Here is a 12,169-nt window from a genome sequence, read left to right as displayed (position 1 = left end):
CGACGGCACGATTCATCAATCTTGAGATTCGAATGCTATGCCGAAGACGATGCCAACTGGCTGAAGTGGTCATGGAAGAGTCATCGACGCCCATAAGAGCGCGAAGCCAATGAAGCAAAGGTTTAAAATGAGGAAACTGCGCCCTGGTGAGTCTTTTGTCCTGTACAAATATCGCCTCGGCATTTTCGAGCGGCGATTAAATAAAAAGCACAAAAAACCACACAGGCAGAAGATCGCGAAGAGAAGTGCCACGAGGCGCTTGGGCGCGTGGCCTGGCACCTGGACCGGCGCGTGGCCTGGCTCGTGTCCACCGCTGTTCATTCTGTTCGTTCGAACGCCGTAGCCTGCGGGGGTGCCTAGTCATCTCGGCCTGAACACCATCCCCGGTTGGACGTACTACGAGGGAGAACCGGTAGCGCCGTGGCGGTATGGACAACACCGAGGAAGCGCGCGACGCCTTGAGCCCCAACACCGCCGCACTGGCAGCCGCGGGCAAGCGTTGCGTGTCCACCCAGTCCCAGTGGCCTCTACCTTCGCCGTCTGCCACGTGTCACAAGTGCCACTCGGAGATCTCAGCCGGAGAAGGGGCAGCAGCAGCCGCCGCCGCCGCCGCTACCAGGAGCGTGCCTCGCCACCAACAGCAGCAGCAACAGCACGCCGCCGCGGGCGACGCATCGGACACCACGAGCGAGACGAGCGAGACTTCGGACACGTCGTCCAGGGTGACGTCGCTTCTCGATGGTGACGTCCGCTGCTACGGCGACTTCCTCAACGAGGAGGCTTGGCTGGATCGCATGCTGGAGCAGCTAGGCTTGCCCAGGTGAGACGCCTGCCTACGGGGCCGCCGAAAACGGCTTAGACAACAGTCACTCGATATGGCTGCCTCCCGCCATGTTGATTTTCTCTGCGTTGTTTCGCCGTCGCATACGTGTCACGTCAGCCGGCTGTAGCATGTATTCCAGTCATGCCAAGCTATACGCGCTGGCGAGAATTTTGAGCCGGGTGTTCGAAACAGCTAACCAAATGGAAGCTCGCGCAGAGAGGACACAGCAGCGTGAAGGGACATCGGACAACGTAAGCGCCTGTTCGCTTATGGAAGATGGCACTTGCCGATTTCTCGGTGTTTTCTGCCCTCCAGTTTCGTCTGCGCCGGCAACAATTTTAAAGCGAAAGCTTTACTGGCCTCAGGTTGAGCAGTCTCGCGCGATTCCTGGAGAGCCCTGCTACGCATGCGCGAGGAGCAGTGACGACACACGGCGCACTTCTCTCTCTCTCTCTCTTGCTCCCTATTCACGACTGCGCATGCGCCACTAGTAGCACCGAGCCACAGGTGTTCCGCCGCTGCACAACACCGCGGCTTTCCTCAAAATGCAACTTTCAATTTTCAGTTCTCTTCCTGTCCCCTCACCTTTCATTTCATTTCTCCATTCTGCCATCTATCCTTTATTTCCGCTGCCCCAGCTCAGGGGCTTCAATATCGATTGCAGATGCCGGGGCTAGCAAAAATCTTCGAATGCCATGAAGGCTGGCCGCCATGGTGGCTCAGTAATTAAGGCGCTCGTCTACTGAGCCGGAGTACCCGGGTTCGAACCCCACCACCGCGGCCGCGTTTCGATGGAGGCGACATAATAATTGGTTTGGGGGAAAGGAAATGGCGCAGTATCTGTCTCATATATCGTTGGACACCTGAACCGCGCCGTATGGGAAGGGATAAAGGAGGGAGTTAAAGAAAGGAAGAAAGAGGTGCCGTAGTGGAGGGCTCCGGAATAATTTCGACCACCTGGGATTCTTTAACGTACACTGGCATCGGACACACGGGCGCCTTTGCGTTTTGCCTCCATAAAAACGCAGCCGCCGCGGTCGGGTTCGAACCCGGGAACTCCGGATCAGTAGCCGAGCGCCTTAACAACTGAGCCGCCGTGGTGGGGTACACGCAAAAGGCGCCCGTGTGCTGTGCGATGTCAGTGCACGTTAAAGATACCCAGGTGGTCGAAATTGTTCCGCAGCCCTCCACTACGGCACCTCTTTCTTCCATTCTTATTTCACTTCCTCTAACTCTTCCCTTACGGCGCGGTTCAGGTGTCCGCCGATATGTGAGACAGATACTGCGTCATTTCCTGCCCTCCTCCCCCCACAAAAAAAAATGGCTGTGGTTTAGCTCTGGTTAACCCTAGTTGCGAAAGCTTCGTTTCTTCGGCACGTCGTCTACAGAGCGTCTGATTCCGACGCTCTCAAGAACTCAAACCGGTCTCTTCCGCAGTTGAAGAGTCACTTCGGGACGTGGCACGACTTCTAGCCACATCTTCGTTACGACGCTTCTCGAGTCGTGCAGCGCGTTCTTCTGGAGTCTCTTGAGCGCGTTGTCTCTTCCTCGCTTCGTTTGTCATTGTTGCGTCTCTCGCGCGGTGGCTACGACGGCTGCAGCAGCAGCGACCACCTGCGCTCCGCATGACGTCACTCGGTTTCGCGCATGCGCAGCTGTGGCAAATCTGTAGTGTGGCTCACGCGAAGCCCGGTGCTGACGAGTCTAGTGAAGCTTTTCGCTTCAAAAAAAATGCATTTTCCATCAAGGCCTTGGAGTAGCTCGTGCATGTGGCTGGAAAATCGCAACTGCGACTACAAATGATAGACGTGTGACAAGAAACAGACCACGGTGTGGTTATGGTCAGCAAGTCAGCTGTTTACTCTGGTACGCCTGATCAAGGTCTAGCTTAGAGAAAATTGTGCAACCTAACAGTTTTGAAAATAATTCTTCGGGTGTCGGCAAGGGGTAGATGTGCCGCTGAACAACAGGATGCGGTTCTTTTTGACTTCTGGAACAAGTGGTGTCGCACATGTAAAATGCCGTACTGGCTGCAAGATTCCTTGTCTGACAAGCTTATCCAGGGTTTACTCAACTCTCGGCTGAAGAGCAAATGGAACTGGACGAGGCCTTAAAAACTGGCTGGGCAGTTGATGCTACTTCCACTCGCACGGAACGTCCGTTGTTCTTTCTATACCCTGGTTGGAAAGTTTTGGCATACTTATGCAGCAACGTTCCTCTTGATGAGTTCCTGACGTTGGCTGTTGCTTTCAGCTGATGAATCTTTGCTTCAATCCCAAGGTCCTTGAACCAGTCCCTGCCAAGCAGACTAACTCCAGCTCCCTTGATAACGACTAGACGCAGTCGATCTTGTCTACCCCTGTAGGTGACCTGGACATTGTACGCACGAAGTCTCAAATCGCACGGCTCTAACTTTCATTTTGGCAGACGCAGACGTCGCAGAGTCCTCTCATTAATCACGGAGCACACAGCTCCCGAGTCCACTTCGGTCTCAATGGGCTGTCCATTGACTTCGACAGACACTCGAACTGCCGGCTATACGGACGCTTTTTGTAAGATTGCGTAAACGTCGTGTTCCGCGCCTGTACCACGGTGGCTCTTCGGCTTACGTGTCGGAGACGCTTGCTTCGCTCTAAGTTTGCGTTGGAAACTGTTCACAATGTGGCTGCGCTGCTTACAGAAATGGCATTGCGCATACCGGAACGGACACCTCCACAGCGAGAACATTCGGTGCCTGGCCGCGTTCCACTGTCGCGTTGTGCGTTCGCATCGCAAGGCTTAGACCATGAAGGTTATGTAGGGCTCGGTAAGCAGCTGCTGTAGAGGTTCATTGCGGAGACCGGAGACCAACCTGGCTGTCTCGGAGCATATCGTCTAGCGTTGAGATAGACGATATGCTCCGTTGAGCTAGACCAACCTAGAAGATATAGAGAAATCGCAGTGCTCGGACAGCAGGCGAACTTCGGGAACGTAGTACGCAGTGCTCTCCCCCGAACGCCGGTCACGTTTCCCGAACTGAAGCCGTTGAACATGACGGACGGCTTCGGGTTGAAGCGCGTCTTCAACTTGGACACGATGTCGTCGTAGCGCGTCTCTGAAGGCAGCGTCGGTGAGCTCAAGACGGATTACGGTGTACGTTGCTGCGCCACACACCGTACAGAGCACGGCACGTTTTTGCTCACTCGATGTGATGCCGTTAGCAACGAAATAGAAAGCCTTTCCAGGTACAAAAGCCACGCCGCACCGGTACCGGGTTCGAATGAAAAAGTTCCAAGGGTGGGGGCCGACGCCAGTTGCAAAACGCTGTCACCGTTCTGCTCAGTCATCTTTCCACGCAGTGCCGTTCGGCTAAATCCTCGTCGCCACTATATTATGTCTTTATTCAAGACAGGAGTTACAGTAAGACATGTACTTCACGCATCGTACTGAGTGCTAGCCCGGATCACGTACGTCCACACACCACACACACCACCGCAGCACTGACGCACTGCCCCCTGGTTGTGCACGTGGTTGCCTACATAACACTTCGCTTATGCAGTGTCGTGCTGTATTGGAGGCCATGTCGTTATAGCAGTCAGAGCAGCGTACTCGTCTGTACACGCGTGATTCTGGCTAGCGTTCGCTAAGATAGTACCCTTGCCATTAACACGCAATGTAATCCGTTGTCACCAGGAAGAAAACGCCTTTTTGTTTCTTATTTACTGCATCTTTTCAGAGAATGCTGAGCGCGTGATTTAAAGAAACATTGCTGGGGAAAAAATGGTTTTGGGGGAAAGGAAATGGCGCAGTATCTGTCTCAAATATCAGTGGATACCTGAACGGCGCCGTAAGAGAAGTTTAAAGGATGGTTTGAAAGAAGAAAGGAAGAAAGAGGTACCGTACAAGAGGGCTCCGGAATAATTTCGGTCACTTGAGGATCTTTAACCTGCACTGACATGGGGCAGAAAGCAAACTTTTAAACACTTAGACGACGCTTAACCTGCCCTTAAGAGTACAATGCGATAGTATTCGAGATTCGTTCCGCTCAAGTACTCCTCTTTCATAAATTCGTGAATCCCATGGTGTCATCATACCAGTCCTGGCGCAGTCGGGCAGCGGTTATTAAGTGATGCACCACTGCCCCGGCAGGTGGAGCTTTTAGGCCCCGGTTGCTCGTCCCGAACTTCCGTATGACTCATTTTTGCACAGAAAACTCTTCGAAAGGCTGTCTTATTTCTCGTCCTATGCGCTAATGCGCAGCATGGCGGCGGACAGGTGGCCATTGCATTGAATTTATTTAAATTAATTTAATTATCATCTGCCAAGGTGGCCACGTTGCCCATCTGCTGCTTTCTCGTGATACGGGCGTACGGACGCCAGCTTTTCTCGTGGACAAGACCTCCAGTGCTGTCGCATTAACCGCATCAAAATGGTGCTCGCACATGTTAGACACAATGCAGTCGTTAATATTCAACCGCGCACTGCAGGAACGGAACGTCTCAACTAATCATTCGTGTAGCGACTGGTCGGCACGATATGTCTTCTCATCATGACTATTCCCGACCACCCGTATTACAGTCGAATCCTGTCCACTTTCAACCCAAGAAGTGCTCCAGTAACAGTATGAGACTCTTTTTATAGCCTTGCACGCTTAGCAATAACGTCGCATTGACTGGCAGCCACCTACGGGAGACGTCACTGGCCGGGAGACGTCACATTGGATGTGATGTCAAGGCTCGATTTGTCCCGACTCGTTAACGCTTGATTGCGTGCGGCTCGAACTGCTCCTGCCCTTGCAGGCCGTACTACAACGAAGGCCCAGTGTCGGTGAGCGCGAGCACTGGCGCTGCTGCTGCTGCTGCTGCTGCCACCACCACCAACATTCCGGGCACGGCCGGGCCCGTGGCCACAGTGGCGGCCGGGGGCGGTGTGGCCAACCGCAGCGAGCCAGATGCCGCCGCCGAGCCGGACAAGGAACTGGCCGAGCTGTCGGCCGAGGAGTACTACCACAAGGAGCTGCGAGATGTGCTCTGGACCATCGTGTCCCTCAAGCTGGATGACATGCGCGTGGCCACATCCCAGATGCGGGCCGCCTGGAAGTCGTACGTGCGCAACTCGAAGATCGTCGACGACATGCTCCAGAACAAAGATCGCGCCGTCAGGGCTCTCAAGGTATGGTGTGGTAGCAATTGCGGAGCGGAGTTTAACGACCCAGTGCTCTAGAGGCGCCTTCGTGGAAGCTCCGGATTGGTTTTGGCCACCTGGGCTTCTTTAACGTGCACAGACATCGCACAGCCAACGGGCGCTTCTCTATCGAAAATACGGGATGCAACGCCGCACCCTTTGGAACAGTAGCCGAACATCGTAGTCAAAAATCCATCGCGGTTGGTAGCCTTCAACGCGAACACCCCTACAGGCGCATTTTAGCGGGAGTGCGTTGTTATATATGCTCATGCTTACGGTAATGGCTCGTTCGCCTTGGAAGTTAACTATGCACTGCGCGTCCGCAAAATGAAGGAAAAAGCCGGGCCAGTGTGATACAGCTAGTTCTCTTTCCTTTTTTTCATCTACCTCTCTCACTCACTGATCTTGGCGATGGAGAGACGTAGAGGCGCCTCACTCGATGATGAATGTCCCCAAAAATTAGAATAAAATTGTTACATCTTCCAGTCTTGGTAATAAACAGGACGGTGAACACTTCAAGCGCTTCGCCCTTGAGAAAGTCGAGCACCTGGCCTTTCTATCTTGCTCCCATCAGAAATCCGGCGGGTAAACTTGGTACCGGGATTCAAACCTAGTACCTCCGCATGAGAGTCGTATACTCTACCGCTAGGATGTTGCTGGGAAGGAAAACGCAATGCTTTTTAGAATGTGAAGTTGCCGTAGTCTCGGTGGGAGCGCCTTTCGTGTGTCTTTAACCACGTCCTTAGATTAAAGCGGGTTGTGCAGCCCGTGAACCTTAGCAGGTTCTCTGTGGAGACGGCCCTCTTCAACTGAAAGAAAGAAAAATATACAGACCATACAGCATGAGCCCGCGATCGCCATCCGCCCTACGCTATATCTCTGCGCACAGTTTGAACAAAAAATTGGAGGCAGCTTAAGCTTCGCCTTTAAGAGTGGAACGTGACAGCGTGTTGCAGCACTGCCAGAGAGTCCACGGAACGCCATCGCTCGTTCAGAGCGACGCCTTGCCCGTTAGACAAATCGCTCTGCTACGTACGGTGAAACGGACGCACGGAGCAGCAAACCACGTAGAAACGCTGCCGGGCGCCTTGCCGAAACGCGCGGAACTCAAGTTGCAGTCGTACTTTCTCGGCACGTCGTTCTCGACAAACCCGATGCCACGAACGCCAGCATAGCTTCCGCGCCGAACGAACGGGCAGCAAGCCGCAAGCTTCGTGGTGAACGCGCTTTGGGTGTGTGCTGCGCTGTTCGCCGCTCACCGCGTGATTACTGCATGCCCGCAAGGCCCCTCTGCGCCCGAACGAGAGATATGTAAGACGCGTCACTTCCTTTCCTTAAAATCAATTTTCATTTCATTTTTCTTTCCTTGCGGCGCGGTTCGGGTGTCCACAGCGATATTTGAGACAGGACTCACTTCCTTTCCTTAAAACCAATTTTCATTTCATTTTCCTTCCCTTTAGGCGTGGTCCGGGTTGTCCACCGAATTATGTGACAGGCGTCCCTTCCTTTCCTTGCTATGCCGTGGCGCGCAATCTGTTGGGGCAGTGTCGTACATTGCGAGGAGGAGGGATTTTTCGCTCATGGGCCGACGCCGACGACACTGGCTTTTCTGCGACACGAGCTCCTTAACGCTGTCACGTTAAAAGGAGAAAATTCAAAAGTCCTAGGTCGGATACTGCATGCAGCTATAATTTATTGCTTTAAAAAAATTAAAATTTTCGGGTATACTATGAGCGTCCTACAAGAACAGGTATGGAGCCCTTGTCTGAGATAGTGCCGCCAGTAGTACCACACATGTTCAACGCCCGGTGCCACGATGAGTCCGCCATTTCTCTCTCATCCGCACAGAATCTCCAATACCAGACAGCGTTTTGAAAATTAGTGGTTTTTGAGGAAAGTAAATAGCGCGGCAACTCTCTCACTTCTCGGTGGACACCTCAACCGCGCCTTAAGGGAAGGTAGAAAGGTAGGAGTGAAAGAAGGCTCTCTTTACTTGGTGCTCACTGAGGAGAGAACGTAGAATTAAAAAAAAATGAAAATTGGCTTTTGAGGAAAGGAAATGGCTCACTATCTGTCTCGCATATCGGCTGACACCTGGACCGCGCCGTAAGGGAAGGGATAAAGGAGGGAGTGAAAGAAGAAAAAGGTGCCGTAGTGGAGGGCTCCGGATTAATTTCGACCACCTGGGGATCTTTAACGTGCACTGGCATCGCACAGCACACCGGCGCCTTAGCGTTTCGCCTCCATCGAAACGCAGCCGCCGTGGTCGGGTTCGAACCCGAAAACTCCAGATCAGTAGCCGAGCACCATAACCACTGAGCCACCGCGGCGGGTAGGTAGAAATATCGCAATATTTAATTTCAGTTACTCTTCTGAAAGCGGGCTTTTGTACTAAACTCGTTAAGCAGTGAAGGCAACCTCTTACTTGAAGTAGCTTGTCAGTTTTGCCCGCATGCTCTGCAGTGCAAGCCAACTTTCACGCAAGCTATAGAGCTGGCACTATTCAGGAACTATTACGTGTAATAAAGCTCTCATAACATGCGTCATGTGTGAGACTTACACACAACCTAACAACGGCTAGCGGTACACCACTAAACTAGTCGAAACTTATTCGTTATTACAGTTGTTTTCTACATGGTTTCAGTGGAAAGCTTGCAGAAAGGTCACACTTCCTAATCCACTTGGGGTGGCATAACTACTGCGCCAAAGAATTTCCTTCTCTTTTATATATCGCCCGAAGAGCTAAGATGTAGGTATGTGTAAGAGATAAGAAGTATGGTGAATCTCCTTGTATCTGAAGAAATAACGCTTGGAAAGACCTTGTTACAGCCTTTATTCGTAAATTTGCTGTGAAATACGTTTCGCTCAACTTAATCTTATGTTTAGACTTTTTCCTCTCATGGGCTGCAAAAGGAGGCTAGTGCATAGCCAAAACTTTTTGTAACTTCTATTCTGAAACCAGGACGCGCCTTTTTGAATAGCTTTATTTTCTGTGTTTCGTGCTGCCAGGGATCCGCCAAGCTCGTGAAAATGTTTCTGCGCAGTCGTAACACCGAATGAGCGATCGTAACCCGTAATTCCACAGCTGGCACATTTGTGAAACAGCTGCGCCATATGAGTTTTCCTGTGGCTCGTGTTATGCCTTGACAGAGTACAGGGGTGATGAGGACGGCGCAGCAAGAAGGTGGTAAAAGTTTGAGGATTCAAACTCGTAAAAGCTGTGCTCCCTGGGGCGGACACGGCTTCCTGGCAACGCGCAAATATCAAGATAACGCCACGCCTAGCAAAATACTTCTTGCGTCCGGGACAGAAGAGTGACAAAATGGGATCAATGATGTGCGGAGCATTTTTCTTCCGCACTCGGACTGGCGGAGTACGCATGACCGCGCAGTTTAGTAAATACGATCGACTGACTCCGGAAGGAAACCTGAGGCGCTGAAACGGGGGCGCCTAAGCACAGTCGAGCAAACTGCTCCTTTAATTGGGAATCTCTGCTTCTGTTCCCTCCTCGACATCAGCGCGTTAAGATTTTTAATTAAAGCTCCGTAGTAACGCCGCTTCGTCGTTACGAGTGAAACAATTCGACGTTCGAGCAAAAAAAAAAAATGAATGGGGAACAATCCAATGGAATCTGTCACTTGTTTTTCTGCTTTTCGCGGTGACAGATGGTGGAGATTTGAAACTGCCCTCGCCGATTGGGCGGACCTTTAATTACTTCGCCGCATCACCTCCCCCCCCCCCCCCCCTTTCCTTCCCAGCTTTTGAGGAAATCCATAGAGGGCACTGCATTCACCGGCACTAAAGGCACTCCCCAGAATAGCTCCTTCAGGTCATTTTATTTCTGCTGGCGGGATTTCGCGATGACTCTGAGTTTGTCTTCATAATCAGTGGCAACAAAGGCGCGTTGGAAGTAAATAAAAATAAAAGCAAGAATTAAGTGCGCACCGGTCCACTCACACTAGTCACTTGCGGTTCGCAGGTGCAGTGCGCTACGGGCACGCTTCGCCCCTATAGCTTCCTGTGTTGGGAATCTTAAACGAATTTTTGAGTACTACTTTCGTCCTGCACAATTTTTTTATTGTTTTATATAACTACGGCCCTTATTCGCTGTCATCCTGCTTTTTCTCAAAATGCATTTAAACGCTTCGATTTCTCAAGCTAAAGCTCTTATCGCTTTGTAAGTCTGTAAGCGCTATATTTTTCGCGTGAATTTAACATGCGTGCTTCAGTTCTTGGTGCGCTAATTTGTGATTTAATGAACGATAAGTTCCTGCTTTTCGTGTTGTAAACTTTTTTACTAATACCTTGTAATCCGGTACTCACGTAATGCCCTGCTAATGATGGCTAAATTCGTGACAAAAAAATTGAGATGCGTTATTTACGCCATCCCTAGGGCGAACTCGAGTTAATGGTTTAGATAACAGACGTGATCACGTGACGCCGAGTCGTGTGACGTCATGTCACCGCGTCACGTCCGCTGCGTCACGTACGACAGCAGGTGCCCGTCCTTTCGCCTACAATGCTAGACTCTGTAAGCCTCCGCAAAGCTAGTGGTAGAGGATGAAAACATGATGAAGATGCTGACAGCTGAGCGTCTGGCAGCCAAATGTAGCGATAGCTACATTACGGTAGCTTTTCGAGCCTTCAGCGAGGCGGTGGTGGCTCTGCAACCCTTTGGCTGCGCCACCACGCTGTCACGTGGTTGGTCACGTAGTGCGGAGCAGCTGCCGGCGGCGCGGCGCCGTTGCTGATCACGTGGTTCGTCACGTGGTTAGTCACGTGACCAAGTTCCACTAGGCCAGCTGTAGCTATCACGTTGCTCCAAGTGTAACCAAATCTGAGCCACCGCCAATTTTTTTTTTTTTTGCTTTTGGTGGCAGGCGCATAAGAGGGGGCACAAGCATTTCATTACTCTGTGAAAACGCCCGCGTGTTCTCGGAACGAGTCAAGTGCGTGTATTATTGCTGGTGTAGGCTTTCTTTTGTAGCGATAGCTACATTACGGTAGAATTTCGAGCCTTCAGCGTGGCGGCACTGCAACCCTGTGGCTGCGCCGCCACGCTGTCACGTGGTTGGTCATGTGGTGCAGAGCAGCTTCCGGCGCCGCGGCGCCGCGGCTGATCTCATGGCTCGTCACGTGATTGGCCACGTGACCAAGTTCCACTCGGCCAGCTGTAGCTATCGCGTCACACCAGGTTTAACCAGAGCTAAACCGCCGCCATTTTTTTTCTCGCTGTTCAGATTTCAAGAGTATCTCTTCGTAGAGTTGCCGCTTCTAGTCATCTGTCGGGTGAATGCTTGCAGCGGGGGCAGACTGTCCGCCGCATTGTTGTGGTGTCATGTTCGTCCGTGAAGCGAATTCATATTCAATCTTTCACTCTTTAACTGAGCCTTAAAAGTCTGCAGTAGTTTACGTGTAAGTACTGTAGGGGCGGATTTATGATTAACGCCTTGTAGGAGTGGCACCTTTACGCACCGCGATTTTCTTACAAATTCAGCAGAACATTCGTTAAATTTCTTCAAAACAAGATTCTTCGCTCAGGAGGCATCCACCCCCAAATCCGTCCCTAACAAGGGGGGAAAAATGCAATTTACACAATTGCCGTTGGTAGAAATTCGCTTCAGTGAGCGTCGAGTGGCTAAAGGCTTTAAAACAGAAATAAACTGACAGGTGTCACTTTCAGAGCCTTTCCTCTGCGTCGCGTCAGCACTACCGTTCTCTTCGCTTTATTTTCTTTTACCCCCACAGGAGCAGCTGGTGCAACTGAAACTGGAGAACAAGTCTCTCCGTGAGCGGATATGCGAGGGCCCGTCCTCCTAAGAGACTGAGGCCGAAGACTCCAGGAAGCAGAGCGGCCCGATTCTGCATGCATGCCACTGGGGCTGTTGCTACCTGCTTGTCCGTGTGCTTTTTTTTTCTTGTTCTTTTTTGCAAAAATAAAGGCTCAGTTGTTCCGGTGTGCTTCCAGGCGGTCGACTCATTGCTGCTAGCTTGCTGCAAAACTTATACTTTGAAAGGGTAACTGTTCCTCATTATTCTCCAATGGTTTTAGTGGTGTTTATGCGTATATGCTATGTATTTCGACGAAAGCAACCCATAGGTCAGGCAGCGGTCACTTAAAAACGTCTCGTCCATGGATTCAATTTATTCGTTTTGCGCCCGCCTCGGTCATGCTACCCAAGC

At 51.5% G+C, this 12,169-nt stretch overlaps 1 protein-coding gene across 1 annotated transcript; it reads left to right on the top strand.

Annotated features, from left to right (window-relative positions):
- The first annotated feature begins 246 nt into the window (after nucleotides 1-246).
- LOC144136445 (uncharacterized) lies at nucleotides 247-11,947 on the top strand. Its single transcript, XM_077668777.1, has 3 exons — nucleotides 247-820; nucleotides 5,602-5,974; nucleotides 11,735-11,947. The coding sequence occupies exons 1-3, from the start codon at nucleotides 429-431 to the stop codon at nucleotides 11,804-11,806; spliced, it is 837 nt and encodes a 278-aa protein (XP_077524903.1). The 5' UTR covers nucleotides 247-428; the 3' UTR covers nucleotides 11,807-11,947.
- Nucleotides 11,948-12,169: the final 222 nt, after the last annotated feature.

The sequence above is a fragment of the Amblyomma americanum genome, chromosome 6 (assembly GCF_052857255.1).
Source record: "Amblyomma americanum isolate KBUSLIRL-KWMA chromosome 6, ASM5285725v1, whole genome shotgun sequence".
Taxonomy (NCBI): Eukaryota; Metazoa; Arthropoda; class Arachnida; order Ixodida; family Ixodidae; genus Amblyomma; species Amblyomma americanum.
Note: the sequence above shows the minus strand (reverse complement) of the source record. Positions and strands in the feature narration are given on the sequence as shown.